The 27307-nt window shown below is 54.9% G+C and overlaps 1 protein-coding gene across 1 annotated transcript; it reads left to right on the top strand.

Moving 5' to 3' along the window:
* The first annotated feature begins 495 nt into the window (after positions 1 to 495).
* MLXIPL (MLX interacting protein like) lies at positions 496 to 26855 on the top strand. The gene is made up of 17 exons (XM_062592481.1): positions 496 to 791; positions 10406 to 10512; positions 10708 to 10790; positions 11077 to 11166; positions 12156 to 12200; positions 12520 to 12718; positions 13227 to 13307; positions 19265 to 19461; positions 19540 to 20137; positions 20876 to 20949; positions 21537 to 21711; positions 22687 to 22799; positions 23007 to 23126; positions 23579 to 23706; positions 24105 to 24228; positions 25775 to 25904; positions 26384 to 26855. The coding sequence occupies exons 1-17, from the start codon at positions 496 to 498 to the stop codon at positions 26503 to 26505; spliced, it is 2682 nt and encodes an 893-aa protein (XP_062448465.1). The 3' UTR covers positions 26506 to 26855.
* The last annotated feature ends 452 nt before the right edge of the window (positions 26856 to 27307 follow it).

The following is a 27307-nucleotide window of genomic DNA, read 5'->3' on the forward strand; positions in this document are numbered from 1 at the left end:
GCCTTGCTGGGGAGGGTGGGACACAGCAAAATCTAGAGCCCTTCCTCCCTGAGCGCCCAGCCTTTGCTGGGGAAATAAAAGCTGGAGCAATCGGACGCTTTGCAAGACTGGGGACTGCAGCGCGGAGTTCAACTGCCTGGCCAGGCCTGTGGCCCAGGCACAGTGTCCTGGCTGACGGTGCACCATGGGCGGGATCACCCAGGCCACCACTATAAATAGGACTTGCTGAGAGCTTCCCCAGCAAACCGAAAGCTTAAACACTAAGCGTGGAAGAGACAGTGCCAGTGTCAGCCAGGACAGGGGTGGGGCAAAGAAACTCTAAAGAGGAGGTGTGGTGTTCATATATTCATATATACTGATGAGGACAGTAGCATGCGCTCTATGCTAATACAGCATCTGTAGGGCTCAGAAGCAAGTAGGATATGAACCACAGTGCCCAGGCAGACTGATAAGGGCTTCCTGACAGTTATCTGCTCCTTTAACAGGTATAGCATGATGTCTGGAGCTCAGGTAGGGCTCTCAGGATCCTTCCCAGAGCCCCAGATTCGACCAGGCCCAGACTCCGACTCTGACTCCGACTCTGAGGACCCAGCCGTGGGCAGTGCGGAAACTGGTGCTGGCTTGCAGAACTGTTCCCAGGTCATTCATAGCGGCCACTTCATGGTGTCATCTCCGCACAGCGACTCGCTACCTCGGCGCCGTCACCACCGCACTGAGCCCGAACCCTCTGATCCCCGAAGCATCGACCCGACTCTGACCCGGCTCTTCGAGTGCATGAGCCTGGAGTACAGGTGAGTCTGAGAGCCCTTGTATCCAGCACACATTTCACATAGATCCCTATAGCTCTTTAAAAGCATGAGTCCAGCATGCTGGGAAAGCTGGGCTGTCTGGGCTAATTCAGTCTCTAGGAACCTGTTGCTAACTGCAACCTGATATCATCTTCCTGTCCTTTGGGTTGGGATGTGAATTCTACTCAAGAAAGTCCATCCTGGGAGGTTTCATGAAGAAAGAGATTTTGCTGGGGAGTCCACTAGGGCACAAGTTGAGAAGTTCCTCCTCTCTTAATATATAGCTTAACCAACCCTTTGGCTTCCCAGAAGATCTACCATTATTGCACTCAGTTGTAGCACCCTCATGGCCAGGCCCTACATGCTCTGTCAAGTAGTAGTGACCTATGTCCAGTCAACATAAAAAGTTACTCTCAGTCTTTGGCAATCCAGCCCAGGAGTCCTGCTTTCCCATTCTCAGCTCTGCCCACACTTACCAAGGTTGTCCCAGGATGCATAGCAGCATTTAATGGCTGGAGGACTTCAAGAGGTTTTGTCCAGGGCCTCATAAAATCTTGCCCCCTTCCTCCTGTACACAGTCACCTTCTCACACTGACAGATGAGTGACTGTGTTGTTCCCCCCATCTACATAAATCATCCATAGACATCTCCTGAAAGCCCAGGGAGCTGAGTACCTGCTCATTCCACACACAGCTCCTCAGTGACAGTAGGAGAATCCACATCATGTCTCTTAGAGCCTTGATTCATATTCTTGGACGTAGCACCCCGTTTTTATCAAGGCCCCAAGGCCCTGAGCTTTCTCAGGCTTAGCATCAGGGCAACTTACTGTACTGGTCTCAGTGCAAAACTATTTGCACAGCGTTCCTTAAACATTCAAGTAAAGATGTGGACCGATGATGTCTACTGATACCCCAGGAAAAGGAAATTTGAGCAAAATAGCCTTGGAATGTTGTCCAACTCTTGGTCCCTTGCAGATTTTCATTCGATTGTTAGCCTCAACAAGGTATGCCTTGAAGTCCCTGGGAGAGAGCTCCAAGCAATGGAATATGTGAACACTCTCAGAGCAGTGCCAGTGCCGCTGGCTGCTGGGACAACACTCTACAGGGTACTAGTTGCCACATAGCTGTGTATTTTTGGCCCATAGCCATGCATCTGCATAATAGACTGAATGATTTGCTCACAGTCAGTCAGGCACAACTTTTCTCTATGGCATTGGTGAGGAGGCTGGTGCTAAGCAGGAATAAGGTAAGCTTCAGTGACCCAGCTGAGGACTGTGAATCCTTCAGGAGACTGACACTGTCAGGCACATCATCACTAAGTGCTACACATAGATGACAATAAGCCACTGATAGTTTTGCTCTCTTAGTCCCACTTTTCTTGCCCTACTCTGAGTCTTGCTGCATAGGGTAGAGGGGCAGACACTGTTCTGTCCAACAGTGTTCTAGCTGTTGACTCCTGAGAGCTTCCATTGGGCCTGGATACATTAGTAAGAGGAAACCCCAGCACCTGGGGTGCAAGTGCTTTGGGAGTGGTCTGGAAGGGTGGCATGCTGCCAGACTGCCCCTTACACTGCAGATAGGGCTCCATCCCACCAGATCTCTCTGTCAGACTGCTTCTGGGCTTCACATCCCTCCTGCACTGAGGACAATAGTATGCATACCAGCCTCAAGCCCAGCACCATAATAAACTGCAACCACAGCTGAACAGTAGTTATCAGTGAAGGGGATCTCCACCAGCTACAAAGCACAGTGCCACTGCTGATGGCCATCTTGGAGGACAGAGCACTAGAGATGTCTCCTGGCTATCTTGGTGCAAGGCAAGGTCTTGCTCAGCACCTTTGGAAGAAGTTCATAGTGCCAGGGTCGCTGCAGGACATGGGACCCACCCAGGGAAATTTTAACATTAGATATTCCCCAAACTTCATACACAGTTCATATGCATTCTGGAGATGCTCCCATTCTAGCATACTGCCCTTCTCCAGCTCTCATCAAAACACTTTGCAGTTTGCCAGCACCTTAAAAACAGGATTACAAGAAGCATTGATCAAGGTATGATGCAGCCCTGGATATGCTTCTCCACGGCTGGGATCAGACCCTGGCTGCAGATGGTTGTAGTACTAACTACTGTGCTATCTAGCTGCTGCTCTAGCATTTGTTTTCTCCCTTCAGAAGCCAATGGCATCTTTGCTAATACATTTTTGGTGGACTGGCAAGCAGCAACTGGAGCGAGGTTTCACAAGGTAAAAACAGCTTAAAAATATTTAGCTGACCTGCACCTTTGGTCTTAGCTGATTAGACATTTCTCTGCATGGTTTGGCATTCTGCACCCTCCCTCCAAGCCCAGGTTCCAGGGTGTTGGTGTGGCACACTACCTCAGCTGGAGTGATCAGCCACTATCATCCAATCTTTAGGGGTACACCCACCACAGAAGCAGCAGGCATAGTTACATTGTAAAGTAACATCTTAATGAAGTAGACACTGTAGAAATGCACAGGTAGGGAGGCATGTCCGGAGTCTCTAGATCAACCCCTGCACAAGACAGGGCTAACTCCAAAGCCAGATCAAGTTGCTCAGGGCCGTGTCCTGTCGAAGTCTGAAGGAGATGAAGGATGGAGACCCTGTTGCCTCTGGGCCCTGTCCCAAGGCTGCACCACTCTCACAGGGGAAAGTGTCCTCCACAGCTCTAATGAGAATTTCCTGTGTTCTAGCTTGTCTCCATTAACTCTTGTTCGTTCTCAGCGCATCTTTGTACTGTACCTCTTTTGGTAGTAAGTAGATCCTCTCTTTACTTTCTCTTCTTCAGGCTGAAAAAATCCAGCTTTCTCAGCCTCTTTGTGTATGTCATATTCACCAGTCCCCCACCAGTCTTACTAGACTTCACTGGAATTACTGTAGTTTGTGGACATCTCTCTTGTATTATGGTGGGACAAATATGGGCATAATATCTAGACATTACCTTACCAGTGCTGAATAGAAGGAAAGAATCACTTCTCCTGACCTTCGGGCCGAACTCTGGCTGTTGCTGCATACCCCTTTCTTGTTGTCCAAAGCCTGGCTCACACCATTTCAAAGGCAAATGTGTCACCACTTTAATGACTGTAGCTGGACAGTCTTTCAGCTCCCTCCTCCAGTATTCCTCTGCCACACTTCACAGCCCTTTACGCCAGTCCTGTCTCAGTCATATTACCCATTCTTCCCTTCTGTGGGTCAAACCATTTGTCATCTTCTTGCTGAGAAAGAAACATTCCCTCTCTATATCAAGGCTTATTTCTAACGATGATTTTTCTTCAGATCCCTCAAAGAGTGACAGCTCCCCCTGCCAAGGTCTTCCTCCTTGTGTGGGATATAGGAAAGAAGCATTTCCCAAACCCTTTGTACCCATTTTCTAGGATATTGCTGTCCTTCCAGGAGCTGTTCTGCCAGAGCTAATCGTACCCTTCCACTCCATACTCTCTTGCAATCTTCTATACTTCTTGAATTCCTTCCTTAGGGAAGGGATCATTTCTCACAGCTCCTTTAAGTGGACTTCCCTCCAGCACACTGCGCATCCCCAGGTTCCCCCCAGAACCTTAGCATATGGACCTGAGTTTTTTTTCCAGAGCTATTTACTCTGGGCCTTGGCACACACTTGATATCTCAGAAAGCTCCTTTTCCCCCCTCTCTCAGAGTGTCACTCCCCAGGTCCCACCTCATGGGGCTACTCCCCTGGACTCACACACATTGCCATCAGGTCCTTGTAATACTGTCACAGGGAATCATTAGATGGCTAACTAATCCTGGGTAGCTGCACTCTCAAAAGGAGAAAAATTAGACACAGATGGGAATTGCAAAGACACATGTCATCCTATCTTGCACATGTCTTTAGAAAAACCTTTCTGCATTTTTTTCAAGAGTATGTTCTGGAATAACTTCCCTGTAAGTACCAAGAGTGGAGATTTAGCATTTAGGGACATCAGACTGGGAAGCGACTTGGAGTGTTAACTTGGTCATCCTCACATGATTTACAACAAGATGGGCTTTAATTATACACTTGCATGCCAATCCACTATTAACTCATCCTTCTGGCAGGCTGATAGCTTCTGAGGTTATCCTACACAAGGTGAAATTGCTGCCGTATTCTTTAATTGCTTCTTTAATTCACAATGCCTTAAACATCTATGCACAGCAGCAGAAAGCACTCAGCATCAGCACAGGCAGAAACGCCAGTGACAAACACATTGAGCTGTCCTCTCCCCTTTTGCTTCTCATGACCAGATTGCACTTGCCTGGGCAGTCCAGGGAAATCATGCAGCCTCAAGTCACTAGCGTGACACAGTGCACATCCATGGAGCTTGCATTTCTATAAACTAGTTCAGACTGGCTGGAATTAACTTGCACAGATTTGACCATATCCTGTGTTTGCTGGCTCTCGCTCCTCCGTTTGATGAGACTTTGGTCTTACCCAGACCAAAGACTGTCTCATATGCCCTAGCTGTAAGGAAGTAGGGCTCTAGACGTAGGGGAGAGGGCGGAGTGTCAATGACAGCTCCAGCTCGGGTGGTCCACAGATCTCAGTGGGCCTGGGAACCTGACTGCATAACATGTGCCTTTGCAGAGGGGAGAGGGGAAAGGCTTGTGCAAGGGCTAAGCCAGGTGAGGCCAGCCCATGCACACTGCGGTGCGGAGCTGCGTGAGTTTTCTCTGTCATGCCCTGAGGATATTGAAGCTGTTCCTATTCGAAGACTGCGAAGAGAAGCTGGGCTTGTGTGCAAGTCTCTTCTCTTACTGAAGCGGAGTGGGGACATACTTCTAGAGATCACCAAAATACATGGTGGTTAGGCTTTGAGGAGGTACTGCTAGCTTGACGCACAGCTATTCAGCTTCCCAGACAATTATTTGCCAGAAGATTTAGATGACTTCCCTGCTCATCTGGGGCATTCCATGCTTTCTGTGCACTGGGGTAAATGGCTGCTGAAGAGGGAAGAGTTACGGACATATGCTCTCCTACGCAGAAGAGATACACAGAGCGCATCCATAGCTAATCCCAAGTACAGTCCCTTAATGCCTTTGTCACAACGTACACCCAAATTACCCGATACTCCCATACCGACCTCCATTGTAGTGCCTGCCAGAGCAGAGCTTGTACCTCCCAGAAAAGAACACAGTAAACAGTAGAGCTGGCGGAACATTTTTTTTCATCAATACAACACAGTAAAGAAAAGAGTTCATTCAAATAGTATGAACACTTTTCATGACCAAGCCTGATTTGAACACCAAATGCTTTTTGGCATTTCCCCAGAAAACTATGGTTACATTTTTAACTTTCTATTCCAGATTTTGGACTTAAAATGTAAAAATCCAAGAAAAAAAACAAACATGATTTTTCTGCAAAAATTTGTGAGAAATTGAGCATGAGATTTTAGACATTCCAGGGAAAGCTGTCATTTTGCAGTGCATTTGGAGCCAGCTCTTTCCCTGCAGCCTAGGGAATGAGGAGGACTCTGACAGCTCCGTGGGGGGACCCTGCTCCTGGCTGCAGTATTTGCACACTTGGGAAGGTTAAGGCTGTTCATCACAGCCTCGTAGCAGCAGGAGGATTTTCCGCCTAGCTTTGCCCATCTTGCTTCAGCCCATTTCCCCTTGTGCAGTCCTGTATCTCACAAGTCATTCCTCCTCTGTCACCCTTAGCATTTACAGAGGACGAAATACTCATTTTGCAGTGAAAGTAGGTGCCACAACATCTGGACAGACAAAATGAATCACTGAGAAAATAGGTGCTACCAGCTGAAACTGACTCAGTCCTGAACTGCTTTGGACTGTTCGGTGGTGGGCTGAACCCCATTTCCACCTCGCCCCGGCTCACTAAAGTCACTTTGCAGGCCATGGGATCTCTTTTCCTGCTTCCGTGGGTCCCCATGCCAGCTCCCCTTCCTCCTTCTCATCCTTGCCATCGTGGCCCGTGCCCACGCAGGCCACGTGGGTGCTGGGGCCTGAGGATCGCCCTGCGATCACCTGATCAGAGAGGTGGCCCCAGTCTCCCCCAGTGCCTAGGGTGGCCTGTCCTGGGGGGCTGGTCCCCTGCTATGGGGACACCCCACCAGCACCTCTCCTGCTGCCCTACTGCCCCATGTTGGGTGCCCCCCCCCGCCCCACTGGGGGCCCCACCCGGCCCTTCCATTGGCTCAGCTGCTTGGTCTGTGAGTGACCCACACCTGCTGCTGCAGCGATCGGCTCTGCCCCTTCCCCTCTGCGCCTCCGAGCGGGGCGCTGCCATGTCCGGCCTGGCCGGAGGCCCGGTGTGGCCGGAGGCCCGGCGCTGCCACAACGGGCCACTGCAGTCAGCCGGGGGGGGCTGCCGCATCCCTGCTGGGCAGCGGCAGCTGCATCCCCTCCGGTCCTCCATCCTAGCGACGGAGTTGACGCCTGGGCCTGTGCTGCGGCCCACCGGGCATCTGTAACGGCCCTTGCGGTGGTGTTGGCATCCATCTCCCCAGGGAACTGCTTCAGGAAAGGGTGGGGCCATTTTAAAGGCAAATTAGGGAGCAAAGATCAGCCTGATAAGCTCAAAAAACGACCGGGTTTATTAACGAGAGGAAAAAAAGAAAAAAAAGCTGTTATCACCCAGGCCCTATGGCATCTCCCCCCCCGCCCCAACTCCTCGTGCCTCTGGGTGGCTCCACAGCCACGGCCTAGCCCAAGGTGCCTGACCTGGACCTGGGGCTCGGGCTGCGCCTCTAAGCTCCCTGGCAGCGCACAGGGGAGACATTAGCACAGAGCGTGGCTGCATAGCCTTGACCAGCAGGATTTGGCCACATGCCTAAGAAACCCGGCCCTTCCATTGGCTCAGCTGCTTGGCACCACCACACTGTTTGCCTTGTGCCACTGGGGAAAGTTCAAACTCCCTGGTGATAGTGGAGTTGCCGGTGTGTAGCCAAGTCCTTAACTCTCTGTAGGCTGGAGCCACAGATGTCGAGATCTTCCCCAAGCCCTTGTGGGCCACCTGCAGCAGTGGGATCCCGTGCACCCTGGGGATGCAGGGCCCTGTGCCACCTGTGTGGAGAAGGCCTCTATGGACCCTGGCCCTCCAGCTGCACCTGCCCCTTTCTCAGACAGGATTTGGGCTTGTCACAATTTGTGCAGGACATCTCACTCCATGGTTTGAGGAGCCCACAGCAGACCCTGTGACCACCACTGTTGTTGGCATTCTCACTGTGTTGAGGGTGCAGAGGGCCTGGGCTGAGTAAGCAGCCAGCAGATTTGGTTCTCCTGGGGGAGACTGGCCCCTTCCACTCCAGTGGGTAAGACCACTCCCGCATGCTCCTCCATCAGGCTCTGAAGCTGGAGGGCATCTCAGTGGTCCCTGCTCCTTTGCACAGCCCCAGCAGGACCAGATGGCAGTTTTCTCTTTGCCTGTCTGCCCCTGGCTCCCTGCCCAGCACGCTTCCCTCCAGCAGCTGAGATCTTCCTGCAGATACTGCTGCCTCTTGGCAATATCTTGCTGCAGTGTCAAGGACGGCACACTGCCTTGCTAGCCGCTCCCTCCCTGCACCATGGAGCAGGGCAAGAGTGTCTTCAGGGCTTCAGCTGTAGCCGTGGGGAGAGAGCAGTACCTGATCAGCTCCAGAGGGAAGCGTTGGCTCTGCTTGACTGGCCCCAGTCTGCTGCATGGCAGTCCTTGCAGAGCTCATTAGCACCTAGTGACCAAGGGAGAGAGCCCTGCTTGTGGGAGGACATGTGATACAGGACTCCGTTATGCTGCATGAGGGAAAATAGCGTTCAAGACAGGCCAGGCCCTGAGTCTTTGTTAGAGGGTGCATGAAGGAGGTTTTAAATGTTTGGACAAGGAAGCATGCTGCCGCTTAGTGCTGGGCCCAACTCTGTTCCCACAGTATTTCCGCAAGAACATGCTGGGATGACATCCTTCCATCACATTGCCAGCAGGGTCTGTTGGGAGCAGCTGAGCAGATATTGGCAGTGGAGAAATATGGCACCCCTGTGCTCAGTTCAGCCTCTATCTTTTTCCCTCCCTGCATGTAGAGGGAACCCATGGGACCTCTAGCAGCACCTGTGACTCAAAGGGAAAAATTTTTGGCACAATAGGGGTAGGAAGAAGTGCAGCTGTGGCCTTACCCATGCTTTGTGCTCTGTGTGCTTGTGCTGGCAGTCTGGACCTAGATTATGCCAGATTTCTCCATGGAGAGATGCTGTACAGCCCCCAGCCTGCTCTCTAAGGGTCCCTTCATTGCACCAGTGAGTAAAGCCAAGATCAGCTCCTCCATAAGACAAGCTCTGGAGGGTGGGAGAGCAGTGTCAGCCAGCTGGGCTTATGGGGAGAGGTAGAAAGGACCCCAAACCAATAACAGGAAGGAGAGTACCAGCAGGACAGGGCCAAGGAGGCTGCTTGCAGTGTCAAGTGCCACATGATAAGGCAGAAGGATCACAGCTTCCTCTACAGAGCTCCTTGAGCAGAAAGACCCTTGCGAGCCCTCTGTGCAATACTGCTGCATGCATGTGAGGATGACATGTCTCTCAGGTAGAAGGAAATTAGTATTGTGGGTGGATTAGTGAAATGAGCCTGCCAGCATTGCCGACTCCATTAGGGACATCACTACCACCACAACAAGCTGTAAAACAAACATTGCTGCCTCTGGGAGCCTGGAAACGAAAGAGGGAGCAGGGCCTGGGCTGGAGCAGCTGGGGATGAGGAATGTGAGCCTGCTCTCTGCTGAAGGAGCAAGTTTTGCAGTGGGGTGAGCAGATTGGGAGGGCACAAAGGGGCATCCAGTGCAGTGCTTAGCTGGAGGCAGAAAGGGTCCGGATCACTGCTCCTCTTTTGGGCAGAGGTAAGCATTTGTTAATGGCCTCTGGCTTGTCATCCTGCCTTTCCTAAGACCCACCCAAACAACTTCCCCTTTCCCTGCTCATCCTGATGCCTGCACCTGGCTACTCTGCTGAAGGCAACCTCTCCAAGTCTTTCACAGAATCAGTAAGTTTGCAAGGGACCTCTGCAGATCATCCAGTCCAACCTCTCAAAGATTTCCTGGTGCTGGTTCACTGGGGCTTGAACCCAGGACCTTCAGCATGTAAAGCAGATGTAATAACCACTACACTATCCCTCTCTTAATCTTTCCTGGAGTTAAAAGGAATGTCTGCCCAAATGTCATGATGTGGCAAGAGCCACAGCAGCATACGTTGCTGGCATCTTGGATGGCTTTGCAACTTCCCTTCCCACCCTAGCTGGTGCCAGGATGTAGCTGGCACTCATTGAAGGCTGCAGGGTCTCTTGTCACAACCATATATTCCGAGTTTCAATGAATCAATACTTCCATATGCTGTACTTTAATCCCAGGGGCTTAGGAGGCCTCTTGTGGGTTTATGAAGCTCCCCATTCACATCTGTGCTACTCTTAGAGAGTGAACAGGAGCTCAAGAGTACTCTCAGATTCACCTGCCATGAATGCACCAGGCTGGCAGTGTGTGACTGAGGTGTGCAGAAGAGCTGTCTGGCTGCTTTGGGCTTACCACCTGGCTGGAGGCTGTGGGTCTGCCTCAAGGCACAGTAGGTTCATCCTCATGAGGCCCCTGACCAGCAGGGCTCTGGGATTATCCCCCTCAGCCTCTCCTTTGCTTGGTGTTTTAGTGGGAAGCTGGTGTCTCCAAAGTGGAAGAATTTCAAGGGACTGCGGCTGCTTTGCCGGGATAAAATACGTCTCAACAATGCTATCTGGAGAGCATGGTACATCCAGTGTGAGTATGAGATCCTAGACCCTGGGTCCTTCCTCCTACTGAATGTTGGGTGATACTGTGTGGGAAAGAAGCAGGTGCTGGGGCAGTGGAGCCTCAGGCAGGACCAGGAAAGGTGCTGGGCTGTATGCCCAGGCATCCTTCCCTGTGCGGACAGGGAGATGTGAGTAAAGTCTGACTGTGTTTTCCCTTGGGCAGATGTGGAACGGAGGAAAAACCTCATGTGTGGCTTTGTCACGCCCCTGGAGGGGTCAGAAGCTGATGAGCACCGAAAACCAGAGGTAACATAAGGGCCCTTGCAGCCCTACAGGTTAGGGAAAGGTCTGAGTGCATGGGTGGGAAATGGGGCCACCACAGGTGGGAGAGCCACCCAGCTCACAACACTTGCTATATTTGCCAGGGAAGTGTTTCTGAAGTGGCCCAAGGAAATCAGCCTTGGCTGTGAGTTTGTGGGAGTCACTGGCCAGGAGCAGGTTGGAGGGCTAGCTGTAGGGCTCTCATGCTGGGAGGGCATGGGCCTGGGGGTGCCTCATAACTGTGACCCCTTTGTCATCCTGCCACCATCAGGCTGTCGTACTTGAAGGCAAATATTGGAAGCGCCGCATCGAGGTGGTGATGAGGGAGTACCACAAGTGGAGGATTTACTACAAGAAGCGGGTAAGTGGCACTGCCCCTGCTGCTGTCTCCTCCATGGTAGTGGCAGTGGTGTGATGGGCTGGTAAGGGCATCCAAGACAGCAGTCATAACTGCAAGAAGCAGGCTGACCTGGAACTGGCCATAGCAGGTTCTCGGCTGGTGCAGGAGGCTCCTTTCAGGGCCTGTGCCGTGCCGACACACCTGTTGGTGGAGGAGAGCTCTGAGGAGACCCTGGTGTCAGCAATGTGCAGAGCTGTGGTGTGCAGTCTTGCAGTGCAGTCCAGGATGACCCTGCCTTGCCTGTGGCATCATCTGGGGCTAGGGTTTGCCAGGCTGTGATTAGCAGCTCATGTATTGGGCTGGGGCTTACCGGGCTGTGACTGGCAGCACACCCATGGTGCCCGTAGCTCTCCCATGGCTATCCTGCTGGGCTGGGATTTGTTGGGCTGTAGCTGGCACCCATGGCTCACTCTGCCAGCATCTGCTGCCAGGCAGGCCTAGGCTGGCCCATGGTGACACCAGGCGAGTGCCCGCTTTCCAGGCCTGCCATCTAGTGGTCACACGAACATCTCCATGGCTCTTGGCCACACAGCATGCGGGGTGGAGCATGATGCCAGCCTCCTCCCTGACTGCCTGCTCAGGCCTGATAAAGCCCAGGGTGCTATGAGCCAGGACAGGGTGGACACTGTGTGCACCATTACACTGGGCTTCCTCCAGCATAACAGCAGCTTGGTCATTGGCATCATGGGAGAGGCCTAAGCTCTGTAAAATAAAGGCAAATGCAAACTCATGGTGATCTCAGCCAGACCCTAGAGCGGGCAGTGAGTGCGATCCTCCACACTCAGAGTAAGTGACCAAGGGGCACGAGGGCAGGGTCGAGGCTCTTCCTTGCAGAGCTCCCCAGGAACCCCTGTCCTGAGCTCTGCCATTCCCTGCTCTGCCTCTAGCACCACCCTGCTCCTGGGGGTGCCAGCCCCAGTTAAGGATAACATACTGTGTTCTCCTTCCAGCTCCGAAAGTCTAGCCGGGAGGGAGAGCTCTCCAGCCCAAAACAGGTGAGTCCCCTCGGGAAGGGCTCCATGGAGGCAGGGAGCGGGGCACAATATCAATCCCTGCACTGGGCAGTTTGGAAGAAGGGGGGGCAAAAGACCCAGGGCATAAAACCCCCCAATGGGTATGGTGGCCTGCTGAGCAGAAGCACTTTGAATGCCAGGTTCTCTGTTCCAAGAGAGCAACACACAAGCCTTGAAGTTCTGGGTTGATAAATACAGCAAAGAGTGCAGAAGCCACCCAGGGAGAGAGGCCAGGGAACAAGGTGTGGGCCCTGCTCACAAGAGATGCCTACTGGGATCCTTTGCTAACTGTCTTGTGCAGGATGAGGATGTCTGGAGGCCAACAGAGAAATGGTGCAACCAGCTCTTCTGCAATGTGGTGCCCATGCTGCTTGGGGATGAGGAAGAGGACTCGGGGGGTAGGCAGCACTTTGACTTGGACAGCTTCCTCTCAGACATCTCTGACACCCTCTTCACCATGACACAGACGCCTAGTGCCCACCAGGCACTCCCAGAGGATGGTAGGTGCCCCAGACCATGCTCTTTCCTGAGGTGGAGGACAAGGTTCAGACAGACAACTCCAGTGCAGACATTGCTTCCTATTGGCTTAGCCCCTGAGGAGCTACTGTCTGTGTCCTTTGGATATGAGCTTCTGTTTGCTTTCCCTTGCTGGTCTGATCCAGGAGGGTTCCTCTGCATCAGGCCTCCCTGTGGTCCCAGGGAGGTCTTTTGCCAGGATCAGCTGCTCCCTGTGGTTCTCAGACCTGGATGAAGCCCCTGATGTGCTGAGAGGCAGGATGCTGGGGACTGGATGGCCCTGGAGGCTGAGACTCCCCAGAGTGGGCACCCCCTTCCCTGCCCTTGTGCTGTGGTAGGGCAGGGTGCTCGGATGTGGTGTGATGCTAGGATGCCTGGGAAGGTGGTGGCAATGAGGCAGGCATGATGGGAGAGCTGGGATGAGTGCTGAGAGGAGGGGGCCATATGAGCACAGTGGTCAGGCCCTAAGGCTGCAGTTCTGCCTTCTTGCAGCTTATACTGGGAATGCTGATATGATCCAACCGGACTTGGCACCCCTGCAGCCCAGCCTGGATGATATCATGGAGATCTCAGGTAGGAACCAGCCTGGATGTGATGCAGGGTCCCAGCTGCAGACAGCCCACTGTGCTCTGACCCCCCACAGCAGGCAGAAGTGGGGAGGCAGAGGGATGCCAAGGCAGCAGCAGTCCTAGCAGCAGTTGCTAGGGCAGCCAGAAAGCACTGAACACCCACCAGCATTGAAAAAAGCCAAATATATGGGCCACGGTTCTGTGTCAGGCTGTAGGGCAGGGACTGTGCTATGTACCCAGCTGTGCCCAGGGCAGAGCCATGGAAGGTCAGGAAGGACCTGGTCAGAAGCTGTGGAAGAGAATTTCTCCAAACAGAGGGTCTTTCCAGGAGTGTGAAACCACCTAGTTTTGGCTACAGACACAGGAAGGACGACTATCCTCACAAGAAAGAGGAAACCTCTAGAGAGACCACGTTCTGTTCTGCTGTGTCCCCTGTCCTCATCACACACACCTGTACCATACTGGCTGATTCCAACCAGCAGGTAACCCCAAGGGGCTGGCTTGGAGCTGAGACCCCAGTGCTGGCCAGTATTGGGGCCATCCCTTGGGGGCAAGGCACTGACTCTATCAACCTGGCCACAAGAGAGGAATCTGGCACTGGTTCCAAGTCAGGCTGAGAGGGACCCAGGGAAGCAGGCAATGGCAGCATCCTCCAATGGGGCTGCCATCAGTACTACTGTGCAGGGTCTGCCTGCAACACAGGTCAGACAGGCTACTCATAGCCTATAGTATTCTCGGGGCTGGTGCAGGGAGAGCTCAGCATGGAGGGAGTGTACAAAAGGAGCAGGGAACTAGGAGCAACAGGACTATCAGAGGGAAGAAGCGCAGATACCAGCGCCACATTATGTGGCCATGCTGGTGTCTGGCGGCCCAGGGATATCCTGGTGGTAGCAGGGGGCACAAATTGCAATGTCCTTCCAGTCCTAGTGTCCCCTCATTGAAAGTCAGCCCTCATGTGTCCACCATAGCCACACAGTGCCTATGAACTCCATTGAGTCAGCCAGGATGCATCGCAGTCCTGGCTGTGCTGTGCAGTGCCCTTGTGGACCAGGGCCAGGCACCACTGGCATACGCTGCATCAAGGATGAACTCTTCTGCCTTTGGCTGTGCAGGAGTTGGTGGCCTGGGGACACTTTGCAGGGTGGGAACAGATCTGGTCTGTCAGGCTGAGTTCTCCTGTGTAGCCATCAGCCTCGGGTGGCACCAGTGTCTCTGGAGCCCTTGTTTAAGCTCTGTGCATCTCTGAGCACCCTGTGAGCTGAGCCTGGCCATGGCCTGCTGGAGCTCCAAGGCCAGGCTCCACTTCCCACTTCCCTCTGCTGAAGGAAACAAGTGTGCTTGCACCATACGGCTGCAGGGTGATGCAAGACCAGATGCTGATAGAGAGCAGGGGGCAGGCAAAAAGCCTGATGTGTCAGGCCAGGTGAAAGGATGCCCTCTGCCAGCACTACATGCTAGCCTCTGAATGGATACAGTGGTAAGGCCATCACCAGCCTATCCCAACTCTTTCCCTCCAGAGACCAGAGTGGGACAAGCCTTGCTGGGGAACAGGCTCTGTTCCCACTGCTTGCCCTTTGCTCCCTGTCTCCAGGTGCCCCTCATGGACATCAGTAACTGAGAGGTGGGACAGCTTCAAATGAGACAAAATGTTATTTCACAAATGTCCTTTCCTCCAGAAGGCCCCTCATGGCACAGGGAAGCTGCTGAAGTCCTCTTCCTCTTCCAAGTAGTGGCAGTGGTGGTGGTGTCAGGACTGAGCCCACAGCACCTCTCCATGTGGGCCTAATTGCAGTCCATGCTGCCCTGGGGTCCCAGCATGGCACAGGCTGCCTCATGGTCATCAGAAGGAGGTGGCAAAGGGCACTGTGGTGCCCATCTGGACAGATACGTTTCCATGAGCAGCAAAATCCTTTTTTTTTTTCCTGGAGAAAAGGACTACATTTTGCTCTGGCATGTTGCCTGGAATCAGGATGGGTCTCACTGCAAGCTCCTAAATTGCAGGAAACCCTCCCTTCCATTTTCTGCCATAGGCTCTGAATCTGGGGTCCACTGGTCTAAGGAGGGTCCTGAGACCAGGTGGGTCAGAGACAGCACATCATCTGTGGCTTGCTGTATGCCTGGCTGGAGAGAGGTTCAAGTGCCATGGGGCAGCACAGCACCACACTAGGCATACTTCAAGGCAATGCACATGGGTAAAATTTTGTCCAGCACCTGTCATTTCCTGGTACTTTGCACAGAGCTGCTCATCTTCACCTTTGAGAGTATATAGACCAGATAGCATCTGTGTGTACAAGTAATGTGAGCGTCAGCAGGGTGACAGGATGTGAGTGTGCCCAGGGAAGTGCACGGGGGTGCACTTGGGGCAGAGGTATTGGAGCGGAGGTGTGTGTGTATACACCTTGCTTCAGGCAGTGCCAGGCATGTGTTGTTAGGTGTATCTGCACAATGTGAAGGGCAGTGCAATCAGGGTGCATGGGGCTGTGGCTTTGAGTGCAGGCCTGTGGAATGAGTAGGGAGAGGACAACAGAGGCCCCTTTCCAGGGAGGGGACTCTGCTTATGAAGGCTAGGCACTGGGTGCCAGACCTATGGGTGCTAGACCCATGGGCGCCAGCTGGCCCCAACTTTGGGGGTTGAAGCTGCTTTTTCTAGCAGCATGCGCGATGGCTTCTTGCGACTCAGGAGTGAGGATCCCACCCAGCTGCCTCATGCAGAGCATCATGGTGTAAGCCTGTGGGGTCAGCACCTCAACAGTATTATAAGGCCTGTGAGCTGAGTCCGCACATCTCATGGGCAAGGCAAACAGAGTAGAACCAGGGCCCCAGGCCTCCTACAGGGTCACTTAGTCTGTCACTGTGTGTGGTGGCTGTCACAGCGCTTGGTGCCTGTCAGTCAGCGAGTGCAAACCAATCCCCAAATGAGGAACCACCTTGCGTCCTCAGCAAGTGCCAGAGAGCAGCGTGGGCCAGATGGAGAAGTCCTGATGGCAGAGGCCAGGGAACAGCCCAGCCTGGTGTCCGAGTGCTACTGGCACCGTGCTCCAGGTAGGACATGCTCCGGGCATTGGGGCTCTCGGGTCCAGGCAGGCCAGCCATGGGTCAGCATGGCGCCCTTAGTGCTGCAGGGCTCTCCCAGAGCCCCTGGGCAACACCAGAGGGTCCTAGGTTTGGGAATGGGCTCTGTACTCCAGTTCCCTCTGGAAAGTGGCCTCAGGTTTGCACTAGATGTTGCAGACCTTGTGTGCCAACAGCACAGGCTCTTCTCACCTGGAGTGCTGGCCCACTCTGGCCATACTGTGTGGCTTGGGAGTGGGTTGGGGTGATGTGACAGTAGAGAGGAATGTGGGCAAGAGCTCTAGCATGGGAAAAGGGCAGGAGAAGGGGAGGAGAGGGTGCCCAGGTGCTCCCAGGCACTGCTCTTGGCAGCACCCACTATCCATCCTTGCAGCATTAGTCAGAAGCACAAGAGGAATCGAATCTGCAGAGCTGAGCACCAGAAACGCCTATAAATACACGCAGAGCTTCAGTGCTGGTGGCAGGATCTCAGCTGGCTGGTCCTAAGCCTGGAGACAGCCTGATGTGGGCACAATAAAAGGCAGGGACATCTGAGGTGAATTGGGCACTCTACCCTGGGGAGGGCTGAGATCCTGCCTGCCAGTGCTGCACCCCATGCTGAGGGGCAGAGGATAGCTCTGTCCTGCTCCTGGCCATTCCCTGTATCCCCTGGACCTGGTCCAGGTGACACCGGAAGCAGGCAGAGCTCGGCTCCAAGGAGGAGGATGTACTGTGGCCAGTGGGAAGGGCAGTGGGGCTGACGAGGCTCCTAGCAGCTTGGAGAACATTTCCAGTACAGCAGCACTAGGCTGGTGAAGGCAACAGCCAATCTTCTGTCTTACCACAGCCCCTAACCTAGGGCTGAGAAGAAGCAGGGTGTCAGTGCAGCTTCTCACAAGGGCTCACTGATGCCTGTAAGCTGCCGTGGTATGGATCCAAACACCTTGCCCCAGATAGGGCACGCATGCTGCGACTCCTATCTGGACAGCAGACGGAGAAGTCTCAGGGCTGAATGGGGCAGCTCAGCAGCAACACTACCCCATGTTGTACTGGTGTTATGCTAGGCCAGCTGTGTACTGTGTTGCATGGCAGCACCAGGCTCCCCAGGCTCATTGATGCTCTCAGCTCCATTGCTTCTCCTGCTATTGGCACATTTTGTCGCTCTGGCATAGGTTCAGAAGGGTCTTAGGCCAAAAAGTTTTGCATCTCCCATTCAGGACGCTCTTGGGCATTGGAGCCTGTGTGCCAGAGCTTCATGGGAGAGCAGAGTCCTTGCAGCCCTGCCAGTGCCCAGAACATGGCTGAGGAAGCAAAGCCAGCCTGGGCATTGCACTTGCTGCGGGTGGGCACACAGAACCGCAAGCTGCCTGGAGGCAGAGACATTCATGCAGTCTATATGGACTGGCATACTGACAGAGGGACAGCCCCAGTGCTCTCTGCCCAAGTGCTCCTGTCCCAGGGTGGCTGCTCAGATGGAGACCCCCCCCTGCCAAGAGCTATCAGGCATGTTGCCATGCCTTGTGCACAGCCTACAAACCCAGCTAGTGCTCCCATTCCATCATGCGGCGAAATACCCTCCAGGCACACCTGGCAGCTCTATCCCATCTCCACAGTCATCCCCACGTGTCCTCAACAGAGGATCCATCTCAAGGGACCCCAAGGCAGTGGGTGACACAGTGCCTTGGAGAGACGCCCTTGCTATGGCAACCTGTCCCCACTGCTAGCATGGACAGCAGCAGCTCCAGTGCTGTGCCGAAGTGTGTTGGGAGGGGGGGGGGGGCGTCTGACGTGCTTGGGGAAGCTTGTTTCATCAGGGAGGTGGCTGGCCAAAGTGTCAGGCCAGCACTTTTTGCTGTGGCGTCTGAGCCTGCGGAAAGAGTAGGGTTGTGGAAAGGGGACAGGAAGGGAGAGGGAGTCGTGGCAGGGTCACGGGGCTCGGCTTCGGGAAGGCTATGGGATGTGGTTAGCCACAGGCTGCACGCAAGACAGAGCAGGGTAGGGGAGGCAGTGCTGGCAGGGTAAGTGAATGCTCCAGCCTAGCACTGGCCCCAGCGGGACTGTCCCCCCTGGCTCAGGGCCAGCATGACCTGGTCCTCTCAGTTACCCCAGACACAGCCTCAAGGCTGGCCCCACAGCTGCAGCCTGGGTGGATTGATCCCTGTGAAAGGTCAGTGGCTGGTTCAAGAGGGAGCCAGAAGGCCACGAACACCACTGGGAGCAGCCTCATCCAGTAGAGCACGCAGCCCTCCGCTGGGTGGGAGCGCATTGGGGATGGGGTCCCCACCCGCCCGGGTGGTGTCCCTGGGCGCAGGGGCGGGTTTCCTGTCCCTCTGCATGTGGCAAGGCTGGCCCCAAGCATGTGGACTGGCTCTTCCCTCTTGGCATGTGAAACTCCAGCATTTCACAACACCACCACCAAATCTGTCCACAGATACAGAAACTGCCACAGCCCCACAAGGTGAGCACAGGACTGGCAAAGCTCTGCCAGTGCTGGACACTGGGTATGACTCCCCTCTGGCCTGCCCCAGGGTTTGTCACCCACATCTCCATGAATGGCTCAAGGTGCAGGGTGAAGGACATCAGCAGGCTTGAAGCAGCCTTGGCACCCACAGCCCTTCCCACTGGCTGTCTGCAGTGGATACAGGAGCTGCGTGGATGAGTAAGCAATGCCTGGTGGCACATTCCCTCTGTCAGCACAGCACTGGCCCACTGTGTAACCCTGAGTACCCTGAGGACCACAGGCATGCTGGCCCCAGCAGAGGGACTCTGGTCCCAGCTGCAGTACTGGCTCTGGGGCTCTCACCAAAGCAGGACACTTACATAGTTTCCAGCCATGCTGACTTGTATGCCCAGACTGTGGTTTCCGAGCTTTTCTACCATGTATCAATGTATCTCCACTTTGCTCTGCAGATATTTTCACTAGCCACCGGCCACTGCCTTCACAGATGCAACTGGGCTACCAGGAGCCACCCTGCTTCATGCCCATGGCTGAGCCCCTGTATGGCAGTGGGGGTGCCCTGCCTACCAACCCTGCCAGTGCCCTGATCGGGCCAAGGGGGCTGCCTGCCAGCCCCGATGCCCCGCTCCCACCCAGCAGCCTCCTCCAGGTGAGCAGAGCTCCAGCCCACAGCCCACGGCTGCCCCAGTACCTAAGCCACCTCTCATAACCCCTGTCTCTCTCACAGGCCGGTAGCACATCCGAGCTTGGCCTCCATGGTGCCTTCCTCAGCTCCGAATTTCCCCTGCCTCCACCAGCCTCTGACTCCCCTGGCAGGGCACCTGGCAGCCTCAGCCCTGAACTCAAACACAAGCCCTTGCTCCAGTATGCGTTCCCCAGCAAGTGCCTCGGCATGGAGCCATTCAGCTCCCCCTACTCCACCCCAAGCCCATCCTCCAGCACGCCACTGTTGGGCCAGGATCCCCATTACCCCCCTGCCTCTGTCCCATGCTCCAAGTTCCCTTACCCCAGCTCTCCGGGCTCCTCGCTCATCTCCCACTCAGCCTCTCCACTCTCCACGCCATGCTTTGTTCAGCATGCCCCTGGCATTGGCTACACCATGGACCTGATGCCTCCAGGATACCCAGCCCTGGCCAGCCCCCCGCACCTGCCCCACATGGTGCTGAGCAGCCCCAGGTTTGCAGTGTCCAAAGGGCTGTCCTTGACTGGGGGCAGCCGGCCAAAGGCGAAGCCCAGCAGCACCAAGGTGAAGAGACCCCAAGGGTCCCCCATGCCACCACACTTGGCTGTGCCCAATCCCTGCCTGACTCAGCTGCTGACTACAGGTAACCCTGCCATGAAGGGAGATGGGGTGTGCAGGTGATGGGGAGAGGGGGAGAGTTGCAGCATGACACGGCTGGGCTATGGGACAAAGGGAGAGGGCCAGACCCCAGCTTCCTCCTTTGGAAGAGGACATGAGGGATGTTGGCCAGGGCTCATGGCTGGTCCTGTGAATGGGTGTCCCTCAGTGAGGCAGGGAATGGACAGTCAGTGCCAAACAGCAACAGGAACCCAGAAACAGCAACAGACCTAGATAAATATCTCCGCACTGTTCCCCTGGGTACAGCATGGCAGCTCCTCTGTGAAGGGAGAGAGGGCCCAGCCAGATGTGGAGCTTGGCCAGAGACATTGCTGCAAAGTCCTGTGTGTCATTGGCCTGGTGTCCACAGCCCAGACAGGCTGAGAGGCTGATAGTATCCCCTCTTTGACCCAGGGCTAGCATATGCAATGTGACAGGCTCCACAGAGGCTTGTCATATGCAGACCCATGCTTGGTCACAGTCTGCTGAGGAAAGGCCCAGAGTCCTCACCTGCACCAAAGGTCCCGTGTGATGACATACCCGTTGCAGAGGAGAAAGGCATAGTTTCAATCTCCCTAAGGCTTGGGCATCCACAAGGCAAGCAGCGAAGGGGCTGTAACAACACTGATACTTGGAGCTGGTTGTCCCTGTGGGGTATGAAAAGGTGACCCAAGTACCAGTACCACCATGCAGCAATCTGCTTCTGCTCCCTGCCCTTTTGCAGCAAAACAGGAGCCAGCCCTGGATGCCCCGCACACACACAGCGCTGGGCTCGTGCCCTCATCACCTGCCTCCCTGGTAAGCACTCACCTGCCCTCTCAGGTTGGAAATTGCCCTCTCAGGTTGAGAAGTGCCCTCCTGGTTGCTGAGGCAGGGGTACAGCCACCCTATAATGGGGGGGAATGGGACTCTCTTGGGTCGCCTTTGCAGAATGGGGCTGGACAGGCATGTGGCAAAGGAGGGGGCATGTGGACAAAGTGCCAGGAAAGGCTTGGCAGAGGCTGAGCAAGGCTGGAAGGGAGTCACTTAAGTGTCTTCTCAGGTAAAAGAAACTGGGCAGAACTGGGGAACATCCCACTTTCAGGGATCTTCTCCTTGGAGATGCCCTCCTGGGGGTTATGGAGCCTTGCAGCAGCAGGCATAGGGGGCTGCTCATGCCACTCAGGGGCTGAGTGGGACCATATATCAAATCCTCACACAAATGAGGCTTCACGTCCTTCTTCCCAGTTCTGTTGCGGGTGTCCAGCTGTCAGTCCCCAGGCATGGACCAACCAAAGGGGCTCTCTGCTTTGGGGAAAGGTCCAGCCCCTTGTGTGCACGTGGCACTGGACCTCCCCCTCTCCCCCCACCTCCAACCTCTTGCTTCTTCTGCCTTCTCTCAGCAGCACAGTGGTGTCTCCGACGTCCCTTCTGCCTTCCTGTCCAGAACGGCCCAGCTGAGCCCAGGACTGGCTCCCGGCTCCAGCTCTTCCCAGGCTGTGCTGAGCCCACTGGTGGGCACCCAGCCAGGCCCACTGCTGGTCCCCAAAGCGGAGCGGCTTTCCCCGACATTGGCCTGCGGTGAGTCTGGGGCCACTCTCAGACCAAGGGCATGGCCCACCTGGCTCTGCAGTAATGCATACCAGGAGGCCCATGGCAGAGCAGCACCCCAAGGATCCTCGGAAGGCAGGCAGCCCTGCACTCCTGACCTGGGACCCTGTGGTGGCCCCCACACAGCCAGCATCAAGGGCCATGGATGCTTGCTTGGTTCACTGCTAGGGCCAGGAGCCCCACAAGCCCCTTCATGTAGGGCGGTCATGGGTCTGGGACTGTCCTAGGTGGCTGCATGTGCAGCACACTGTGAAACTCCATCTGCTGCAGGAAGAGTTTGGACCAAATGCAAATTGTCTGTGGGAATGTTTCCTTTCAGCTTCAATTCTAGTCACTTACAATTACCAAACTGAGTATGGATGATTTCTTTTACAATTACCAAACTGAGGATGTAGGCACAGCCCCTTCACCTGGTTCATTCTTCACAGGCAAAACAGAAGCAGGAAAAGACAAAAAAGGAGTAAAATGTCAGGCTGTGGTTTTAAAAATCCTGAGCTTGGTTTTTCAGTGGGAAACACTCTCCTTTCACTCACAGGAACCAGCATGTAGGCTGGAAATCAGGCTCTTGTCTCATTTTCAATTTCACTTTGTCATTGCAGACTACAGCCTTTCAGCCCCCAGGACACTCCCCTGGTAATTTCTGCCCTCAGAAACACTGGAAATTCAAAATGTCATGCCCCAAATGTTCTCATTTTCTGAGCAATTTGTAAAAATGAGTGTGATTTCCTGGGTGGAATGGGATGAGAAAAGGCATTAAGCAGTTGGATGGTAGACAAGAGCCTCCATCAGCTGAGGAGGGTTGGCTACCCCTAAGCCAGGATTAGCAGTGCAGAGTGCTCCCCTCTGCTGATCACAGAGCCAGCCCAGGGACCCAGGCACTAGACACCATCAAAAGGGAATGCTGCTGCTAACGGTCTCCCCAGATCATCTTGTTTCATTTTCTAGGCAGTGACTGGCTCAAGCCCAGCCAGACCTCCTCAGGACCCACTGGAGGGCTGAGCCCTGGCACCTCACTGCATCACCAAGCTCCCCGCCGGGGCAGGCCTGAGTCCAGCAAGGTAAGGCAGGAACCTGCACTGCCCTCTGTGTGGAGGGGACCTGCAATTTGTGCAATTCCCTTCTCTACTGACCCCCAAATTCACCCCCATCTATTGCCACTCCCTTGCTGTGAATGCTGGGCTAGCCCATCACCGATGTCGTGGGAGGCACCAAACCATCCACATTGTCCCCTGCCAGGAGGTGCCTGACTCTGTCGTTGCCTACAGATGGAAAGCCGTCGCATCACACATATCTCCGCTGAGCAGAAAAGACGTTTCAACATCAAGCTGGGCTTCGACACACTGCACAGCCTGGTGAGCACGCTGAGCGCCCAGCCCAGCATCAAGGTGAGTGTACAAGGCTGTGTGGGCTGGCTGGCTAACCCTGGGCACACAAGGACAAGCCTTGTTACCAGCAGACCATGTGTCCCAGTCTGCACCAGCATGCAGGGCTCCAACTGCCATTCTTGCACCCCTCCTGCCCTACACTGCCACCCTGTGGGGCAGCCAGCAGGGCTGGGAGGAGGCAGCAGGTTCCCGCCAGCAGTAGTGCAGGGGCCATTGGCCCACACTGGGCATGTGGAGTCTTGTGGCAGTGATTTGAGATTGTCTTCGAAGCAATGCCAAGACTTGGCAGCTGACCAGAGGCACACTGTGCTACCAGACCCCCCTGGCTCCTTCCACCTCCACTCTTGGCTGGAGCCTGCACAAGCCCTTTGCCCATATCTCTGCACAGGGTGCCCCATGTCCTGCCTACTGCTGGGGTTCCCTTTGCCATCTCACCCCCTACTACTCCACAGGTCAGCAAGGCCACCACCTTGCAGAAGACAGCAGAATACATCTGCAAGCTGCAGCAGGAGCGGGCAGCCCTACAAGAGGAGGCACAACGGCTGCGGGAGCAGATCGAGGATCTCAATGGCTCGATCAAGTAGGGAGGCATGGTTGGGAGGAGGTGGGGGGGAGCTATTGCTTGGGTGGAGATGGACGGGCAATATGAGGAACCATGCCAGGGAGGCCATAGCAGGTCTCTTGAACATCTCCCACAGAAGCAGTACCTTCATTTGACTCTGTCCCCTCAACCCTTGTTTTGGGGTCACGGTCAAGAGGCAGCAAGGTGCAGGACTGGATTATGGATGTATGCCTCACAGCTATCTGGGGAACCAGATGCTCTGGCTCAACTGCCTGTTCAAAATGCTCAGAGTTGCTAAGCGCTGCTGAAAGCTGCATGGCCAACCAGAGCCTCTCTGCACTGAGGCAGCTCCCCTCAGCTCACAGCCTTCTGAACGCACCAGACCCTCTTGTGGCACCCCTCTTGCATTCCCACAGCCTGTGCCAGGAGCAGCTGCCCGCCACTGGGGTGCCCATTACACGTCAGCGCTTTGACCAGATGCGCAACATGTTTGACGAGTACGTCCGCTCCTCCACACTGCAGAACTGGAAGTTCTGGATTGTATCCTTTGTGGCCAATGTTTGCTCCTTGCTCTTCCCCCTCCACTGAGCTCTGGGGTCCCCTGGTCTGCCCACTCTTCCCCAGTTGTGTGAGACACCTCCAGCTCCAGGGGCTCTGAGAACCATTTCTCAGTCAATGGCACATGCTGGGAACACACTGAGAAGCCAAGGGCAAGAAGAAGCTCCTGTTACAGGGGAACAGAGAATAGGAGTAAATGGTCAGTCCTCAGAGAGAAATCACCAGTAGGGCTGAGCTGACCGTTGCCATGCAGGGGAGAGCTCCTGGTGACATAGGACCTGGCTCTGAGATGCCAGCAGCCATCAAAACAGATTAGGAAAAGAAGAGAAACAAACCTGGGGATGTGATTATACAGCCTCCTTAGCCAGTGTAGCATACCTGAGTTTCCATGGCCCATGGCAGTTCTGGGCTCTGCATAGTGAAAAAGATGGAGGAGACCAAGAGACAGGGATGGACAAAGGGCTAGACCAGCATCCACACGAGCAGCAATTAGACACATGGGGCCTTGAGCCTGTGAATAGATGACTGTGAGGTCTACAAAACCACAAGTGGCAGAGACATAGACAGAACCCACTGCAGAGAACAGGGTCAAAGCAAGTTCCTCACATAAAATTTGGGGGAGCTATGTTGCTCCTTCCACAGGACACTGAGGATATGAAAGCTGATATGGGCTCCAGGAGAAGTGGACAAGTTCACAGCAGAGGCATCTGTTGTGGATTACTAAATACACAGAAGTCACCCATGGCACAGCAATCCCCAGAGGTGAGACCTGGAGGCTGCAAGTACCCAAAGAAAGATACCTGTTTGTACCCTGCTCTGCTCCTAGGCACTTGTGGATGATTCTGGCTAGCTGCCTCTTTGATCTGATCCAGAAAAGCTGTCCTATGTTTAATTACCTATTCCTGACAACTTCAGCTACAATGCGGTTACATACCTTTCCCTCTACTTGCCCTTGGCTGTATGGTGCAGGCCTCCAGGCTAGTCCCAGGTCCCCTCGGGTGCCCCTTGCACATATGGCCACATGCCTGAGCCCCTTATGCTGCAGCGTCTTACCCAAATGGCAGGGGGGAAGGGAATTAAGGAGCCCAGTGTGGGCACTTTCCTGCTTCCCAGTTGGGTCCTACAGGTGTTCATGTTTCTTTTGCCCCACAGCAGTACAGCCTGGTGCCTAATGTGGTGCTGTGTCAAGAAAGAGCACTGGAACAGGTTGCCCAGAGAGGTTATGGTGTCTCCTTCTCTGGAGATATTCAAAACCCACCTGGATGCAACTCTAACACGCTCTACGTGACCCTGCTTGAGCAAAGAGGTTGGACTAGATGATGTCCAGAGGTCCCTTCCATCTTTACCCATTCTGTAATTCTGTGATTCTGTGAAGGCAGCTATCTGCCTCTGGTCTGCAGCAGGGAGCCAAGAAAGTTGGTCCTGATGTCTGTAGGATGGTGCTGATTGCACCAGGAGCCAGCAGGAAAAGGGGTGAGAAGATGGTGACCTTGATGAGGCTGATCCTTAACTCCTCTGCTCCTACCAGTTTAGCATCATCATCAGGCCCCTCTTCGAGTCTTTCAATGGCATGGTCTCCACAGCCAGCATGGAGAGCCTCACTCAAACATCTCTTGCCTGGCTGGACCAGCACTGCTCCCTCCCGGCTCTTCGGCCCAGTAGGTAGCCTTATTCCTCTCTTTGGCCATGCCGAAGAGGCCAGGTTGGCCCAGTGGCACAGATTGCCTGCTTCTGGAAAATCAGAATGGCACAAGGATAGGAATGTCCTGGGGAAAAGTGGGGTTGGTGCTGGACACTGCCTCAGCCAATCGGGAGAGAAGCACCTGCAGGACATGTGGGGCAACACTTTTCCATGCCCTGGCTGGGCAGAGTTAAGCCCTCTCCAAAGCCCCTCAGGGTGGGTTTCTGTTCACCCTCTGTCAGATGCATGCAGCAGGGAGCAGTCACGCAGTCCCAGGGGCGATGGCAGGGCTGAGAGCAGGGAAGGGAAGAGCCATCTCCCTTGGGGAAAGGTAAAGCCAGGCCCTTTCCAGCACTTTGCAGCATGGGGCATGCTGATGGGGCCCTGAACCCTGAAGGTAGTCTGCCAGTTGTGGTGGGTGAAAGAAGCTGATGAGTCCCATGTTTCTCTCCCCAGCTGTTCTGAGCTCTCTCCGCCAGCTTAGCATTTCCACCTCCATCCTGAGTGACCCGACTTGTGTCCCTGAGCAGGCGACACAGGCAGTGACAGGAACAGGCCACAGCACCAGCTCCTCCTAGCTGCCCATGGTGAGGTATCTTCCCAGTGGGAAGGGCCTTGGCAAGGCCCTGGGTCCTGCAAGATGAGCACTCACACCACCACTGAGCAGAGGAGGCCCAGGAAGACAAGAATGCCTCCATGGCATGGGGCTGCGCTGGAGGCACCAGACAGTGACTGGTGGGAGCTGGGTGGGGGAGGATGTGGGCTACCCTCTCCTGCAGATGCAGGCTTCAAGAGTCCTGTCCTGGAGCTGGTACCCAGCAAGCCACAGAGGTGGGGCTGCTGTCTGCGCTGCGTGTGTTTCTGAGGGCTGCCCTCGGGGGGTTCGCTCGGACTCCAAGCCAGCTCACAAAGCGCGGGCAGCACCCAAGCGGCCGGACTCTGCGTGGAGCCACAAAGCTCCCTCAGTGACGCTGTGACCTGCCTCGCTCCACCTGGTAGGTGCTGGTGGCAGGCCAGGCTGTGCTGCTGTCCCTGTGTGATAAAGGACTTGCTCTGCTTGCACGTTGGCCTGGTTCTTCCCGGGACGGCCCGGCGTGGCAGGTTGCGGCTGGGCAAGCCTGCGGCATGGCACCTGTGGCAGGCAGGCTGCAGCCAGGGCGAGCGCAGAGCACCCAGCCGAAGCCCCGGGGGGTGTGTCGGGGAGGGGGGGCAGAATAGGGCTGGGCAGGGCCAGTCCTCGGGCCGGAACCAGGTGGGGCAGCGCCTGGGCAGGGCAGGGGTTGGGACAGAGCTGGGCAAAGCGCGGACACGGGCACGGGCGAGCCAATCGCTGGCCAAGCGCAGAGCTGCGGAAGGCCCAGGAAGGCTGGGCCGGTCGCG

This window comes from Rhea pennata, chromosome 20, assembly GCF_028389875.1.
Source record: "Rhea pennata isolate bPtePen1 chromosome 20, bPtePen1.pri, whole genome shotgun sequence".
Classification (NCBI taxonomy): Eukaryota; Metazoa; Chordata; class Aves; order Rheiformes; family Rheidae; genus Rhea; species Rhea pennata.